At 46.6% G+C, this 18,271-nt stretch overlaps 1 protein-coding gene across 6 annotated transcripts in view; it reads right to left on the reverse strand.

Moving 5' to 3' along the window:
- ATP2B1 (ATPase plasma membrane Ca2+ transporting 1) overlaps positions 1-18,271 on the reverse strand; it is a 175,505-nt gene that overhangs the window by 114,189 nt on the left and 43,045 nt on the right. For 5 of the 6 annotated variants that reach the window (XM_075344792.1, XM_075344794.1, XM_075344791.1 and 2 more), the window contains exon 2: positions 13,295-13,732. In XM_075344792.1, the coding sequence (XP_075200907.1) occupies positions 13,295-13,493 (199 nt within the window). In that variant the 5' untranslated portion in view covers positions 13,494-13,732. Of the gene's footprint in view, positions 1-13,294; positions 13,733-18,271 lie in introns of those variants that run through there. The other variant, XM_075344796.1, reaches the window with a different exon arrangement.

Consider the following 18,271-nt stretch of genomic DNA (forward strand, 5'->3'; position numbering starts at 1 on the left):
TGCAGTAGTGTCTCACCTCTTCAGCGGTGTCCAGACCACTGTGTTGTTCAGTACAAGCACAGTGGATAAGATTTCTAGAAATCCTATGCCACTGTGCGTGTACTGCCCACAGTGTAAACTGACATGCGTTGCCGTATTTCCGAGGCGCAGCATGTCAATTCTTTGCTGCGGAGTGGCAAACGTTCTCTATAGGGAGAACAGAACGACACCGCAACTTTCAGAGCCAGGATCGTGGGCATGAGCAGCTGCGGTCTCCTACGAAGGAGCTTGCAGCCCCCGCAGGTCAGGACCCGCCATGTCCAGGGAACAGTGGGTTCCGATCATGGGCACAAACCTCTCCAAAATCCCCAAATTCATCTCTACTAGCGATTCCTGCCAGTTTCAGACTGTCTGTAATATGGACACAATGTAACATCCATATTAAAGGTTTATTAATCACCGGACAGAGTGTAAAGCACCATGTAGATATATGAGAAATGCCTCTCAGAAGCTGCATCTTACAACAGGAAAAATGGTTTAGTTTCCTTACTTAGGATCAATTGGCTCAGTATCTGAAGGGGAGATGGGACATCAGGGTTTGAGCAGGATACTAAGCCATCACCTCCTCCATGGAGTGGCAGTGTGTGAGTGGTTGCTGTATCCGTGTTTTGCACCAGTTGCCTCCATCTTTGAGGGGTTTTGCGGCATGCTGTTTGTGCATTAGATTCTGTGGCCTGGGCAGGTAATCACTGTTGCCCTTTTGTTGCTGTGAACTATTCTTGAATTTTTTTTTAGAGAAAATGTAATTCCTCTTTGTGGTTTAGCTTTTATACCAGGATACAAAAGGCCTGTAAATGGCTGAATCGAAGAGCTGACATGTTTCTGTATTTATGACACAGAGCGAAGTTCACAATTCCATTTATCGTTCCCTTCTTTACAACATCTTTCCTTTTGCTTCCACTTATTGCTCAGTACATGCAATGATCTTTTTCTCATTGATTATTACAGTGCTGGCCAAAAGTATTGGCACCCCTGCAATTCTGTCAGATAATACTCCGTTTCTTCTTGAAAATGATTGCAATCACAAATTCTTTGGTATTATTATCATTTATTTTCCTTGCAATGAAAAAACACAAAAGAGAATGAAACAAAAATCAAATCATTGATCATTTCACACAAAACTCCAAAATGGGCCAGACAAAAAGTATTGGCACCCTTAGCCTAATACTCGGTTGCACAACCTTTAGCCAAAATAACTGAACAACCGCTTCCGGTAACCATCAATGAGTTTCTTACAATGCTCTGCTGGAATTTTAGACCATTCTTCGGCAAACTGCTCCAGGTCCCTGAGATTTGGAGGGTGCCTTCTCCAAACTGCAATTTTGAGATCTCTCCACAGGTGCTCTATGGGATTCAGGTCTGGACTCATTGCTGGCCACTTCAGTAGTCTCCAGTGCTTTCTCTCAATCCATTTTCTAGTGCTTTTTGAAGTGTGTTTTGGGTCATTGTCCTGCTGGAAGACCCATGACCTCTGAGGAAGACCCAGCTTTCTCACACTGGCCCTACATTATGCTGCAAAATTTGTTGGTAGTCTTCAGACTTCATAATGCCATACACACGGTCAAGCTGTCCAGTGCCAGAGGCAGCAAAGCAACCCCAAAACATCAGGGAACCTCCGCCATGCTTGACTGTAGGGACAGTGTTCTTTTCTTTAAATGCTTCTTTTTTTCCTGTAAACTATGTTGAAGGCTTTTCCCAAAAAGCTCTACTTTTGTCTCATCTAACCAGAGAACATTCTTCCAAAACATTTTAGGCTGTCTCAGGTAAGTTTTGGCAAACTCCAGCCTGACTGTCTCGGGGTAAGAAGTGGGGTCTTCCTGGGTATCCTACCATACAGTCCCTTTTCATTCAGACGCCAATGGATAGTATGGGTTGACACTGTTGTACCCTCGGACTGCAGGGCAGCTTGAACTTGTTTGGATGTTAGTCAAGGTTCTTTATCCACCATCCGCACAATCTTGCATTGAAATCTCTCGGCAATTTTTCTTTTCCTTCCACATCTAGGGAGGTTAGCCACAGTGCCATGGGCTTTAAACTTTTTGATGTCACTGCGCACCGTAGACACAGGAACTTTCAGGTCTTTGGAGATGGACTTGTAGCCTTGAGATTGCTCATGCTTCCTAACAATTTGGATTCTCAAGTCCTCAGACAGTTCTTTGGTCTTCTCTCTTTTCTCCATGCTCAATGTGGTAGACACAAGGACACAGGGCAGAGGTTGAGTCAACTTTAATCCATGTCAACTGACTGCAAGTGTGATTTAGTTATTGCCAACACCTGTTAGGTGCCACAGGTAAGTTACAGGTGCTGTTAATTACACAAATTAGAGAAGCATCACATGATTTTTCAAAAAGTGCCAATACTTTTGTCCACCCCCTTTTTTATGTTTGGTGTGGAATTATATCCAATTTGGCTTTATGACAATTTATTTTTTTTTTTTTTATTGAATACAAATTAAATGAAGATAATAATACCAAAGAATTTGTGATTGCAATCATTTTCAAGAAGAAACTGAGTACTATCTGACAGAATTGCAGGGGTGCCAATACTTTTGGCCAGCACTGTATAGTTTATACTAGCAATACAGTTTCTGTATAGAATACGATATATGGTATGTGCCACCATGAGCCTAAAAGAACTACAGTGTAACGCATATAGACAGATAAGACCAAGATAGAGCTCTTTTGTAAAACACATCGTACCATTTACCGAAAACGGAATTAGGCCTACAAAGAAAAGAACACAGGACCTACAGTTAAATATGGTGGAGGTTCAAAGATGTTTTGAGGTTGTTTTGCTGCCTCTGGCACTGGGTGCCTTGACTGTGTGCAAGGCATCATGAAGATTATCAAAGGATTTTAGGTCTTAATGTAGTGTCCAGTGTCAGAAAGCTGGGTTGGCTTTCTATGTCATGAGTCTTCCTGCAGGACAATTACCTCAACCATACTTGAAGAAGCATCCAGAAATGATAGAAACAAAGTCCTGGAGAGTTCTGAAATGGCAGCAATGAGTCCGGATCTAAATGTCAATGAACACCTCTGGCGAGATTTTAAAATTGTTGGGAGAAGGCGCCTTCAAAAATGAGAGATCTGGAGCAGTTTGCAAAAGAAGATTTGTTCAAAATTACAGGTGAGGTGTAAAAAGCTGGTGGACAGTTAGGCTATGTGCCCACGGGAGCTTGCATCTGCGGATATATCAGCAGGTACGTCCGCAGGTTTCCCGCAGCTGATCCCCGGAACCCGCAGCTATTTTTAGCTGCGGGATTCCAGCGAAATAGCTGCGGTAAACCTGCGGACATTCCTGTGGATTACCTACGGAAGTCCCGGCCTCTATCTCCATAGTGGAGGGTCGGGATTTCTGCAGGTAATTCCGCAGGAATAATTGACATGCAGTTGTGTGGCTGTGGGACATCCGCAGCATATCCCGAGGTCGCACATTCCGCAGCATGGACACAGACACTCCCCATGTCCCATAGCATAACATGGGGAGTGTCTGTATTTGCTAAAACCTGCAGATTTTTCCGCGGCAAAATCCGCAGGAGCAAGCTCCCGTGAGCACATAACCTTAGAGGAAGCGATTGTTTGCAGTTATTTATTCCAAAGGGTGTGCAATCAAATATTAAGTTAAAAGTGCCAACAATTTTGTCTGCCCATGTTTGGCGTTTTGTATGAAGTTATGGATTTGGCTTTGTTTTGTGTTGTGTTGTTACAATGCAGACAAAGGAAATAAACAGGTTTATGGCAAATCATGTGTAATTGCAATAATTTGTGGGGAGAAATTTCATTTTTTGGAACAACTTCAAGAGCGCAACTACTTTGGCCTTGACTGTAGTGGCCAACAGCTGCATGGCCAAGAGAAGGTGGAAAGGGGAAGTCTCCAAACATTGCCCATGCCTACATACCACATATAGTACATTGAACACTAAATTCATTGGCAGTTCGGATTGCCCTAAAATAATACTTTTGGAGTACATATTTCCTTTTAACTGGGTAATCAAGCTATTGTGTTAACGATCAGCACATGTAAAAATGCCTTGAAGAAGCGCCCATCAACTTGTTAGACTGTCGATAACATTTCTATCCATAAAGAACACCAATGTGAGCACAGCTTAAAAGGGGTTGTTCCCATTTGGTAAATATCCCCGGGTCCAGGTTATAATAAAGAAAAACAGAAAAGTATTTAAGTTCCAAAGGTACACCGGCAAGTCTCCACATCTGCTTCCAGTATCTATCATTGGCTGTGGCCCTGATGTCAAATCAACTGCACGACAGCCAATTAGTGCACTCAGCGGCTCTGAAAGCGGTGTCCTGTCTACACGGACAGATGACTGGTTGGTATGACGTCAGCACTGCAGCCAATGCTAGACACCAGCAGCATCAGATACTTGCCAGTACATCCAGGGGAAGCGAAGTACACCACAGATTGGGTCTTTATAGCCAGAAGTAACATTTACTGATCAACTCCTTCAAGCCTCAGAGATCAGTCAGTCAACAACTCCTTCAAGCCTCAGAGATCAGTCAGTCAACAACTCCTTCAAGCCTCAGAGATCAGTCAGTCAACAACTCCTTCAAGCCTCAGAGATCAGTCAGTCAACAACTCCTTCAAGCCTCAGAGATCAGTCAGTCAACAACTCCTTCAAGCGTCAGAGATCAGTCAGTCTCTTTACACACACACACACACACACCACACACACCACACACCACACACACCACACACCACACACACCACACACCACACACACACACCACACACACACACCACACACACACACCACACACCACACACCACACACCACACACACACACCACACACACACACACACACCACACACACACACACACACACCACACACACACACACACACACCACACACACACACACCAGCTCACCTACTCAACCTGCGTGCACTGACATATTCCCTGAACAGCTGTGAGTGGTCAGATAATCTCATGTTTTGCTGACTCTTGACTGGAACATCTTATCCCTGGCAGGAGCTTCACTGCATGGGTTTCCATAGCAGAGTACCTGCATGCATCCTTACATCACCAAGCACAATGATCACTGGAGTGACAAAATACGCCAGCAATAGATTCTACAGCAGTAGAAATGTTATCTGTGGAGTGTCCTTCTGTCTGATGAATGAGTCGGGATTGGCAAATGCCAGGAGAACGTTGAATGTGTGACTGTAAACTGTGGTGGTAGAGAGATGATGCCATGAGTTTATTTTTCAAAGGTTTGCTTTAGGTTTTCGTTCCAAAAAAGGGAAATAATACTGCAGCTTGGAACAGTTTGGGTGAAGGACCCACGTGTGCGCCAGCATGCCTGAAACCGGGGGCACAAGAAATAGTCTATAAAGGCATGGTTGGCAAGTTGATTGAATGGGGACTAGTGTGCCTAGTTGGAATGTGGCCAGAAGAATGCAAATCTGATACATACATCCGGTCGCTCTCCCCGGCAATACCGGAGATTCCTGACAGTGTATGGTACGCACGCTGTCAGGATCCAGAGGTCACATTAAGAACACTGGACAACTCCTAACAAGCAAGTATTGTAAATAAAAATAGCAATGCAAAACTTAGCATGCAAAATCATTTCTTTGAAGTATCATACCCAATGCATTTAAAAGCTCGGGCCAAAACTGTACATTATCTGTGTATAGGATAAAGGATCACTTGCGATATTTGCAGTGTTTGTACCACCATTGCTCGGCGCTGGGGATAAATTCAGTCTCTAACACGTAGTAGATATGTAAATGTATGCAGAGAAAAATCATCACATCACCAAAATCATGAACAGTCTTAGTAACGCAGTATCTAAAGATAGTTTTTTCAATGACTGGTCAGTTTCCATGGCAACTAGCTGCTTAAATGGCATTCCTTCCTGTCCACGCAGAGGCTGGTGAATGGGGCATGCCTCCGCTCGCCTCCTTTTGGTAGAACACTAGGAATGTGGCCGATACGCTTTTTCTATAGCCTTCAGATCGGACAAAGACTGTTAAAAAAAAAAACCGTTTCCTTCATTACAGACACAATGCCAGACACTTCTATATGGCCTCTAGGAATAATACTCCAGAGTCTTTAAGGAAATCCGCAAATATTTTTAGTGGCGTGCTCCAGCGTTTAATGCTGAGCCTAAATTGTTGTGAGGACAATGATGGAAGGAAACTTGTATTAGTCAGTAGCCTGGGAGAAAAATGGCAACGGCGAAAAGTTAAGCAGGGTGGACAGGGCCGGCTGGGTCTCCACGTGTAAATTAACCCCGGCAGATCGGGGCCAGGACACCGCAACTGCAATGTCAAAGCTGCCTCACTGGATTGTGCACATTCACATACTACCTGAAGAACGGCATGTGCTCACATTTAACCCCTTAATGAAACTTATAAATTACATTTTAACTCCGGTCACATTCTTAGAATTTGCCTGTTTTGCGTATTTTTTTTTTTTTTTTTATAAATTTTAGAAATATTTTCTTACTTTGAAACTCCTTAAAATAGAAAATTGCCAAGTCCAGTATTACTATTAATCTGCAGATCTAGGATTAATCTGCAAGTAAACAGCATTAAATTCAAGTCTGCCTGCCTCACTGGAAGAGTGGGTACTAGGGGAAAATTACAGTAACTTATCCGCCCCTCGCCGACTGTAACACCCCCGCTCAGTCACTGGGATGGTACAGTCACCGCCCTCTATACTGTGCGGACACTAATCACCACCGGCATACTCACTGTCTGCCACACACAGTAGTGGGCTGATCTGTGACTAACACCCCCATACTGCCGCTCAGTCACTGGGATGGTACAGTCACCGCTCTCTATACTGTGCGCACACTAATCACCACCGGCATACTCACTGTCTGCCACACACAGTAGTGGGGTGATCTGTGACTAACACCCCCATACTGCCGCTCAGTCACTGGGATGGTACAGTCACCGCCCTCTATACTGTGCGGACACTAATCACCACCGGCATACTCACTGTCTGCCACACACAGTAGTGGGCTGATCTGTGACTAACACCCCCGCACTGCCGCTCGCTCAGTCACTGGGATGGTACAGTCACCGCTCTCTATACTGTGCGGACATTGTCATCACTCACCGGCATACTCACAGTCTGCCACACACAGTAGTGGAGTGATCTGTGACTAACACCCCCGCTCGCTCAGTCATTGGGATGGTGCAGGAGCCTGTTCCAGTCACCGCTCTATACTGTGCGCACATTGTAATCACTACCGGCATACTCACTGTCTGCCACACACAGTACAGTAGTGGAGTGATCTGTGACTAACACCCCCGCACTGCTGCTCGCTCAGTCACTGGGATGGTACAGTCACTGCTCTCTATACTGTGCGCACACTAATCACTACCAGCATACTCACTGTCTGCCACACACAGTAGTGGGGTGATCTGTGACTAACACCCCCATACTGCCGCTCAGTCACTGGGATGGTACAGTCACCGCTCTCTATACTGTGCGCACACTAATCACTACCAGCATACTCACTGTCTGCCACACACAGTAGTGGGGTGATCTGTGACTAACACCCCCATACTGCCGCTCAGTCACTGGGATGGTACAGTCACCGCTCTCTATACTGTGCGCACACTAATCACTACCGGCATACTCACCGTCTGCCACACACAGTAGTGGGGTGATCTGTGACTAACACCCCCGCACTGCCGCTCGGTCAGTCATTGAGATGGTGCAGGAGGCTGTTCCAGTCACCGCTCTCTATACTGTGCGCACACTAAATCACTACTAGCACACTAACAGGCTGTCAGTCATAGCGGAGGGGGAGTGATTACAGCACGCTCACTGTGGGGTGATCTGTGACTAACAGCTCCCCACACTGCCCTGGCGACTGTAGGTGAGCAGCTACAGGGGGAATACAAGTTCACTTTCTCCTTGTAGCCCCGGCTGCAGCAAGCTAGCCAGGAATTGAACTTAATTTCCCTGCAGAATTGCTTTATATTTGAATGCACAATTTCTGGATATGATCGGCTCCATTTAAACAATTTAAAAGGGAACCTGTTGGGTCTGATGATGCCAGTAACTTGCAGTTATAGAGTTATTCTGTAGGTCAATAGCTGCAGTACTAAAAGTGTGGCACCCAGGAGAAAATTACCTTTACTTCTGCTAGGAGACCTTTGGTAGGTGTGCATGGAGCAATTCCTGTCCCCACTCTCTGCACTGGGGCTGTAAGCATGTCCTGACACTGACTGAAAACCAGCTCGGACAGTACATCAGTGCGGGGCCGGCTGTCAGTCAGTGCCAGGAGATACTTACAGCTGCAGCTCTCAGTGCTGTGATTAGTCACTAATTGTTCTGCACACATCAGCATTAGGCCACATTCACATGTCCTGGTTTCTAGTATGTGTGGCATCCATTTTTTCACTAATACCACACATGTCCATTATAATCTATCAGGCTGCTCACACGGAGACATGTCCGTTTTTTTACATCAGCACGGATGACAAGGGCCATTACAGGTCTATTGGTAGGTGAAGAGCACCGGTCTATTGGTGAAGAACACATACAGCACATGGCTTAGTGTGTTGAATGTGTTGAACAAGGAAAGTATAGGAGAAATGTATCTTTTTCTTTAGCCATACCGGAAAAACATGGACGGCACACGCATGAAACACACTGATGACACAGATACTGGTTTTACACATGAAGAGTGCCTTACTGAACGTCAGCAGCTCCTGGGAGAAATCAAGTTAAATTTTCTCCCTGGTGCCGGACTCCTTAAAGCTTTTTCCCTGGAGATTAACTCTACACCTGCCAGCTGGAGTTATTGGACCAGCCAGGTTCCCTTTAAAATTTCTTTTTAACGTGTATAAACCATACTACTGTGTCCTGTTAGTACATTATGCCCTGTGTCACTATGCCCTATGTCACATCACCAGTTATTGTTAGCATTCGTTCATGAGGCGTTTGAGAGTTTTATTCGTGTAGAAAAAAAGAAGAAAAAAAAAAAAAGTCAGTGGAAAATTAAAAGGGTTATCTGCTTATTTTGACTTTTTTTTGTCATTACACTATTGGGCTACACTGGGACAGGTAAGTAGATCGTGACTACCTGCCCTGCTGTCAGCCCCTCTCCCCCAGCTCAGAGCGGTCATGTGACCGCTCCTGCTGTGATTTTGTAGCTTCCTGTGATGTCACGACGACTGGACAGGAGCTTATGCTGCCTTGTCGACGGGCATCCCAGCCGACATTATGTAGCCGCCCCCTGCACCCTCTCCATATCCCATAGTGCAAGGGTCTCACTGCCTGTATACTGGATGCAGCCCCTGATGCTGCTGGCGGAGCGCAGGCAGTGGCCACATTACTGAATGCTGCCTGTGCTGGGGCCGTGCAGCCAGCGCTGTATATCAGATGACTGATTCCCAGGCACTCTGCAGACGTATACAGCGAAGATCAGCTGCCAGCCAATCAGAGGCCAGCAGTAGATCATTGCAGTAGCGTATAGAGAGCTCGGCTCTGCAGATCGCCCGGGAATCTGCATCTGATATAAAGCGCTGACTACATAGCCCCCTGCAGAGGCCGATCAGCATGGAGGAGGCTGCAGCCACAAGAGGTAGGACACAAGGCACCGAGGGAACGTGGAGAGGTGAGGAGGATTTGGGTTTTGTTTTTTGTGTGTGAAGAATGGCAGACTAGGGCGCAATTCTACAGGAGAGAGCACTGCTACAAGCAGAGGAGCCCAAGGGGACATACTACAGGATAGGCACAAGGAAAGGGAACAGTACTATATTATATGTGTGGTGGATGAGAGGATCACTGCTCTGCACTACCAATGATTGGAAATACAGAGCAGTGATCTCATCTGTGCAGCACAATCCCCGCACATATAATGTAGTAATGTGCCCATCTTTGCTGGAGTGATGAGAGGTCTGTGCTGACTGACAGCCAATGAGTGTGCAGAGTGCGGGGTTGAACAGTGAGGTTGGGTGGTGCCAGCTCTGACTGTGAGGTTTGGCATAGGAAGATGTCATGTTTGGTTGAGCTGCAGGTAAACAAATTGTGTACAGAGAATAAAAAGGGAAAAATCAAGAGGAACAAAAGTTAGAAAACAAAAAAAAAAAAAAAATAAAATAATGTAGAATGTTTTATATAACAATACAGCACAGATTAGTTGACTTTTTTTGGAGTTTGTCGGACAACTCCCTTAATTCTTCTTCACTTTCTAGCCAAAGATGCACCAAATCACTTAGGAGGCCTCAGACTACTCTTACTCCCGTGCATTGCTCTTAAAGAACATACCCAGCCTTCGCGCAGACAACCACAAGGCCCCTTTTCTAGGACTCCAGGGATGAAATGTTGGCCTTACAATAAGCAATCCTTCCTCAGATGTGAGCAATGGTCTCTGTGCTCCGGAGGAAACTGCTAATATCTTACTAGGGTGTGCTTGTTGGAAGACTGACACTTTCTGATGGTGGACTGTGGAAGAGTAGAAACCTACCTCTAGCACCCAACTGTTGCCTCTATTAAAACATCCAATTTACGTCAGCAATCCGGAGAAAATACGATGGAAAGATTTCCATCTCTGTAGTGTTATTGACCAGTTATGGCCCCTTAAAGGCATACTGATGGTGGCTAAAGGGTTAATATTACGATGACAGTTCTTCCACGTGTGACAGTTTGTGTTAACTGTAACCACAATGACAAATACACAGCCAATTCTGCAAATAGATGTTTGTTTTACCATTTCACCACTTTACCTGATAAACTCATTAAAAAGTCTATTATTTCTCAATCAGCTCAGCAAATGTCCTGTTACCAAGAATAGGCAGCACATGAAACTATACTTGGTGAGTGACAGGCGCCCATTCACCTGAATGGGATTCCAACAGTACCAGCTCCTGACAGTTGTACTTGAGATGTCACAGAACAGGTGGGAAATGACAGCCAGCGAAGAACGTGTCAAGAAGGAGAAACAACTGCTGCCGATCTACGGATGGAGAGGTCGGGATGACTGCAGGAGTAACTTCAAGGGCTCATTACGATAACACATGCACAACGGATCAGTATAGGGCTCTGCTCACTTTCCACATTACAAACCTAGTTTCCCCTCTCACATACGTCAGACTAATATTATATATATATATATATATATATATATATATATATATATATATATATATATATATATATATATATATATATATATATTATATTACACACACACACATGCAGCTGTCTTTTTAAAGCTGTAAATCTATTATATATATATATATATATAGAAAAAAAAAGTCCAGTAAAATTAAAGACTAGAGACACAACAGTGGCCGCCCAGCTCTCCCCCAGCTTTCCTGTATCTGTATGTATACAGCTGATATATATTATACGTACACACTGCTCTGTCCCCTGTGGAATCCATATATTCTCTATAATAGAAACACAGTCACATCTTCTGTTCTGTATAAATGGGGGAGCAAGTAATTCGTCCTGAGGGGGGAGGAGGAGATAGTCTATTTCCTGAGCTAGTGCTCTGGTGCTTTGCATTACAGCCTATGCACTGTTTAAAGGGGTTCTCCAAGAAGTGGAATAAAATATTAAACCTTTTTCTAAATACCTTTACTTAGTAAAAAGAGAAATTACTTATGTAGTGTACATTGTCAGGATTTTATACATGGCAGTTCCCAGGACACATTGTAGGAGAGACTGTGCAAAAGACTGACGCACTAAAACTGTCAGGCTGACTAAGATGGATGTTCATTAATCAGTCACCTGAAGAAGGTATTTAGATATGTGCCCACAATCCGGACCCGCTGCATCCTGGATGTGGCGGGTCCTGACCTGTGGGGCTGCGAGTCTGTTTGGCAGGAGACCACAGCTGCTCGTACCCTCAATCAGGATTCAGGCAGTTGCGGTCTCCCTCTTCTGTTCTCCCTGCAGAGTACGCTTGGGTCTCCACAACAAACAACTAACATGCTTGGGGCTCGGGAAGCCGCACTGCAGGTCAGTTTACGCTGCAGACAGTACATGCACAGCGGCCATGGGATTTCTAGAAATCCGATCCACTATGCTTTTACTGTACATCACATTTTGGACGCAGCTGAAACATGCTGCGTCCAAAACGCTGTGAACACCAATCATGGGCACGCACCCTTAACCTTATCCATCAGTGAGAGCAGGGGGCAGAGACTACCCTGTACCCTTGAGGAGATTGACACTCCATGCTGTTTTATGTTGACAACTTTAGTGATCTGAGGCGGCAATTTACTGGATGCGGTCATTGTGCAAATCACACAGTGAACAGGGAGGGACAGAGCAGCCACCGAAATGAGTATCAATGATGATGCTTTGTTTCAAGTAGGAGGCAGAGGCTGTGACAGCCGCCCCTGTCGCCTGATGACGATTCGTCAGAGTATCCCAGTATGCACTGGGACTCTCAAACAAAGCATCATCAGACAGGAAGTAGGGAAAAAAGAGAAATCAATAGTAGTGCACTGAGGGAAGGGTAGGGAATTTTTAAAGTAGTCATATTAGAAATCGGTTTAGATTGGGGCAATAAATAGGGATTTTAAATTTTTTCAGCTTTCAGACCAGGTTTTTGCGTCCCCATCTGAGAGCCGCATAATGTAGGGACAGAGACCCTGATTATAGGGATATATCACTTAGTGGGCTGTTGCTGCAGTTTTGATCATTTCAAATGCAATGGGGACACATACTTTCTCCTATGTCATGACCCCATAATTAATAATCTGCAGGGTAGCATAGCAGTGCCAATGGCTAGCTTTTCTATACGGCTATATAACATACTGTGCAAGCTGTTTTTTCACAATAATTCATTCATGGAATTCAGCAATGTCCTATACATATTGGTTGATGCTTCCAGCATCCTTACTGCCCTATTTTCATGGTCATTCCAGCAGGTCTATTGCCGTACACCCCAGAATATTGTATAATAATAATAAAAAAAACAGAAAATAAGGGAACACCTTACAGCATATAAAAGTCAACCGGTCAATGTCTCCCTGCTGGATAGATCTTATTGATTCATCATATCTAATAAGCCAGACAGGCGGGCCGGCCAGCATCCTACCACAGTGACATTTTGCAGGTGAAGGATTGAGCATTAAATAAGATCTTTCGAGGAAAGAAGAGGAGGAAGAAAAAAAAAAAAAAGAAAAAATTATGCACCTGTTGGCAAAAGCTTGGCGTTTAAGGAAACACAAAAGCCTGGAGGAATAGTTTGCAAGCCCTGATGCCCACAGATAACATTTCATTCATCACCATTACTAACATATCTCCCTTACCTTCATGGGGGTAGGTTTTCAACCTACTACAAATACCATAGACATCTCCATAGCAATCTTGGATTTTCTGTACTGCATCAGTTGACCTCAATTCCATTAGAGCCCGAAGCTCTTCAATCGTGATCCCAAAGTCACCTCCATGATTTGCTTCGTTTATGGAGTTTTTTACTCCACTATATGCAACAGAATTGTTTGCCATTTTTGCCACAGACAATCCTTTGGGGTGGTCAAATGGACAGACTGATGCAGGAAATCCAGCAGGGAGCCAATATCTTCTGCCACGCTGAGGAAACAATCCTTGGTAAGAAACCTATGCCAAGTTCATATTAAAGGGATGCTCAAAAAAAGAAAACTCAGAGGGGACTTCCACAAATAGGTCGTAAGTACTGTTCCATGGTATACTGCGGCATCATTTCACGTAACTGTATCCAGAGTGCGCTAAAGGAAGAGAAAACATGGCAAAGTTAGTGCATTATATCCAACCTTATAGGAGAAGAAAGCGACAAGTGTATGGTTATTAAAATTCACCAAGGTCCAGATTCATCAAACCTTGTACGCCAGAAAATCGGTGCACAATCCTTTGGAAAGTTGTGGGAAAGGTTATTATGGGGATACGCTGCCTCCTGCACTGCATTTAATATGGAGTCTTAGGGTAATTTCACACTTGCGTTCAGCGGAGTCCGTCACTATGGAGAATAGCGCAGTCCGTTAACGCACTGCGCTATTCTCCATAGACTTGTATGGACGACGCACTGTAACGCAAGTGTCAGCGTTGCATCCGCTGGATGACGCAGCGTCGTTATTTTGACGCTGCGCTGGGCGGAAGGAACGCAGCATGTAACTTTTTTTTTTAGAGCGGCGGAAACCTTTATTTTTCACTGCGCATGCAAAATCACAGAAACTTTACTTTGATTTTCGGTGGCCGAACGTTCAGCTGAGCGCCCCCGGCCGCCGGCATGTGACAGCTCTCAGCTGAGCGCCCCCGGCATGTGACAGCTCTCAGCTGAGCGCCCCCGGCATGTGACAGCTCTCAGCTGAGCGCCCCCGGCATGTGACAGCTCTCAGCTGAGCGCCCCCGGCATGTGACAGCTCTCAGCTGAGCGCCCCCGGCATGTGACAGCTCTCAGCTGAGCGCCCCCGGCATGTGACAGCTCTCAGCTGAGCGCCCCCGGCATGTGACAGCTCTCAGCTGAGCGCCCCCGGCATGTGACAGCTCTCAGCTGAGCGCCCCCGGCATGTGACAGCTCTCAGCTGAGCGCCCCCGGCATGTGACAGCTCTCAGCTGAGCGCCCCCGGCATGTGACAGCTCTCAGCTGAGCGCCCCCGGCATGTGACAGCTCTCAGCTGAGCGCCCCCGGCATGTGACAGCTCTCAGCTGAGCGCCCCCGGCATGTGACAGCTCTCAGCTGAGCGCCCCCGGCATGTGACAGCTCTCAGCTGAGCGCCCCCGGCATGTGACAGCTCTCAGCTGAGCGCCCCCGGCATGTGACAGCTCTCAGCTGAGCGCCCCCGGCATGTGACAGCTCTCAGCTGAGCGCCCCCGGCATGTGACAGCTCTCAGCTGAGCGCCCCCGGCATGTGACAGCTCTCAGCTGAGCGCCCCCGGCATGTGACAGCTCTCAGCTGAGCGCCCCCGGCATGTGACAGCTCTCAGCTGAGCGCCCCCGGCATGTGACAGCTCTCAGCTGAGCGCCCCCGGCATGTGACAGCTCTCAGCTGAGCGCCCCCGGCATGTGACAGCTCTCAGCTGAGCGCCCCCGGCATGTGACAGCTCTCAGCTGAGCGCCCCCGGCATGTGACAGCTCTCAGCTGAGCGCCCCCGGCATGTGACAGCTCTCAGCTGAGCGCCCCCGGCATGTGACAGCTCTCAGCTGAGCGCCCCCGGCATGTGACAGCTCTCAGCTGAGCGCCCCCGGCATGTGACAGCTCTCAGCTGAGCGCCCCCGGCATGTGACAGCTCTCAGCTGAGCGCCCCCGGCATGTGACAGCTCTCAGCTGAGCGCCCCCGGCATGTGACAGCTCTCAGCTGAGCGCCCCCGGCCGCCGGCATGTGACAGCTCTCAGCTGAGCGTCCCCGGCCGCCGGCATGTGACAGCTCTCAGCTGAGCGTCCCCGGCCGCCGGCATGTGACAGCTCTCAGCTGAGCGTCCCCGGCCGCCGGCATGTGACAGCTCTCAGCTGAGCGCCCCCGGCCGCCGGCATGTGACAGCTCTCAGCTGAGCGTCCCCGGCCGCCGGCATGTGACAGCTCTCAGCTGAGCGCCCCCGGCCGCCGGCATGTGACAGCTCTCAGCTGAGCGTCCCCGGCCGCCGGCATGTGACAGCTCTCAGCTGAGCGTCCCCGGCAGTCTGTTAACATGAAAACGCTTGTTTAGAACCTTTACATGAAATAAGTGACTGTAAAGTTTCTTAATTTTACAAGCAAGAAATATATGAATTGCTTCTTTTCCTAAATCTCTCAATGACCTATTAAGAGAAGCGGATAAGAAGCCAGTCAGCAAATCGCAATGCTGAGGTCTCATGATGACCACTCAAAGTAGAAAAACCAAGTGGTGAGAGCGTGCAAACTGCACACGGGCACGGCTTGACTATGCCAGAGAGGCTGCAGGCTTCCAGCGCTCCACACTCCCACCCACTTTACACTAACATTTCCACCTCAGGGATGTCCAGAACAAAAAAGGGACCATCCTGCTTTCCTCCCTCCTCCACAGTACCTGACACAGCCTGTAATGAGTCTTCAGTAATCGCCGGAGGTCTAAGATCACACAGCACCGCCTTCAATGCTGACAGTTCTCCTACAGGCGGTCTCATCCACCACCACTTAGACTGGTCAGACTATTCCAAATATCTTTGGAGCTGAGCCCCTGCAGCAAGAACTCAATATGACACAACCTTGTGGTGCAGTGTGCCCTATGATGCAGGAACTAATAAAAAGCACGGCCTACTAAACAGGCTATCAACACACTAATGCTGAATATGTTCATCGACAGACTCTACACTGGAAGGTTAATCTGTTCTTTTTGTCCAGAACTACAGTCACAGAACCTACCAACCCTATGGACCATCATCCTTTCTGTAAGAAAAGATTCCTGCTCATAGATGACCAAGTCCATAGGAAAAGCATCTGCAAAAAGGTATCCCTGAACATCCAGACCGGGAAGACCATGAAACAGCCAGTGACCACCATTTTCCATAAAATAGTACAACAACCACAAGAGGTTTGCTAGGCTATTGACAAGGTGCATTGGGTAACTAGATTAGGTTGTTAGGATCCATGAGACCCAAAGGACATGCTATATAGGACCATTATTGATGAGAACACCATTCTGTGGAGGGCATGGTCTATTCTTCAGACATATTGACTGGGGCGGTGTTTAGAGGAGAGTATTTCTCAATGTCCCCAACAGCACTCTTTATGCATCACTTTCTGCAACCTTTCCTCAACAAAATCTTTGAAACAGGGGTGACCTACAGGTCATCTCATCTGATAGTACGTAAAGAAGGAACATTTTTTCTGTCAAAACACTGATCTAGCTAGTTTCTTCAACTTTCCTGACATGGAGCCAATGCATACCTAACTGGCTCCTGATTGACTGACCACCACCTCTCCGCTAGAAAAGAGAGTGAACCAGATCTTTACACAAGGCTCAGACGTGGCAGCAGACTTTCCGTATGGCTATGACCTTCCTCCCCCAGCTAACCTCTCTCATAGGAGAACTTGCCTGAAGCATAAGCAGTAACCATGAGAGTTCCGTGGACAATGACCTTGTTATGCTAAATATTTTTACTGTGTTAATTGGTTCCCATCCCATAATATTCGCCTCTCGTAATCACCTACTGACTCTCCCCTATGGTTGCAGGCTTTACTATGAATTTGGGGTCAGCACTGTTCATCCTTTACCACTACAAGATATCTATTTCATTTTATAAACTTTCCATTTGAAGACATTTCGTTTCAATAGCAAGATCATACATATTATTTGGAAAAAGAGCTTCCCTTCTTCATTTTAGAGAAGGGAACTAAACAAAGATGTCCATGGTGGAACTCACTTATTTTATCACTAACGCACATGCCAAATTTTTTTATTAATAGACAAACTTTCAGTCCTCCCCATATCATCAGGCTCTTCTCTGGGATCCCCAAAGCCTCATTCATGTGTCCATGTTTAAATACATACATGAAGAAATGGTACTGGTGTCAGGAGTCTTTTTACCATCAGAGTGTCATGAAGGGATGAATAATTTCCAAAGCTTCTCCTATAGTCACTGGCACAGGGATGCTTTGTGCTGCATGTGTTTCACTGGCTCCTAGACTTGTATTGGCCATTTTCATCCCTGCTACCGGGAAAAAACAGACATGTCTCCCTGTGTTCCGCAACAGGATCTATGTAAAAACTCAGACATGTGAACGGCACTATAGACTATAATGGGTATGTGCTGCATCTGTGAAGGAAAAGGATACAAAGTACATGCAACATGGATGTCTGAATGAGATTATGAAACCGTTTTCTGGCAGAACTTCATTTTTCTCCTTTGACCTGCTCTGGTCACTTAATCCCCTCCCCTCCATTATGCTTGGCCGGGGCCACGCGGGGACTAATGCGATCCTCGCATGACACCCGGCTCACGCTGGCAGTTCAGCATGATCCGCGTGTCATGCGAGTGTCACTGCGTCTGAGGGCCGATCATACGAGCGGACCTCAGCTGCGGGGAACGGGCCTGCGCTGTGGAGGGGAGGGCCGGTGCTGAGGAGGTGAGGGAGGGATTTATCTCCCTCTCTCCTCCGTAGCCGGCTATTGCCATTCTCGCCCTGCACTTGCGGTACACCAGTGTACTGCGAGTGCAGTGCGATCTTTCTCTCACCCCATACACTTGAATGGGTGCAAGAGAAAGATCTTGCATTACAGTATTAGTATGCTGCGATTGTTTTCTCGGGCAGATTGAGAGTTAGAAAATAATCGCTCATGTGCGCTGACAC

This window comes from Anomaloglossus baeobatrachus, chromosome 4, assembly GCF_048569485.1.
Source record: "Anomaloglossus baeobatrachus isolate aAnoBae1 chromosome 4, aAnoBae1.hap1, whole genome shotgun sequence".
In the NCBI taxonomy this organism is placed as follows: Eukaryota; Metazoa; Chordata; class Amphibia; order Anura; family Aromobatidae; genus Anomaloglossus; species Anomaloglossus baeobatrachus.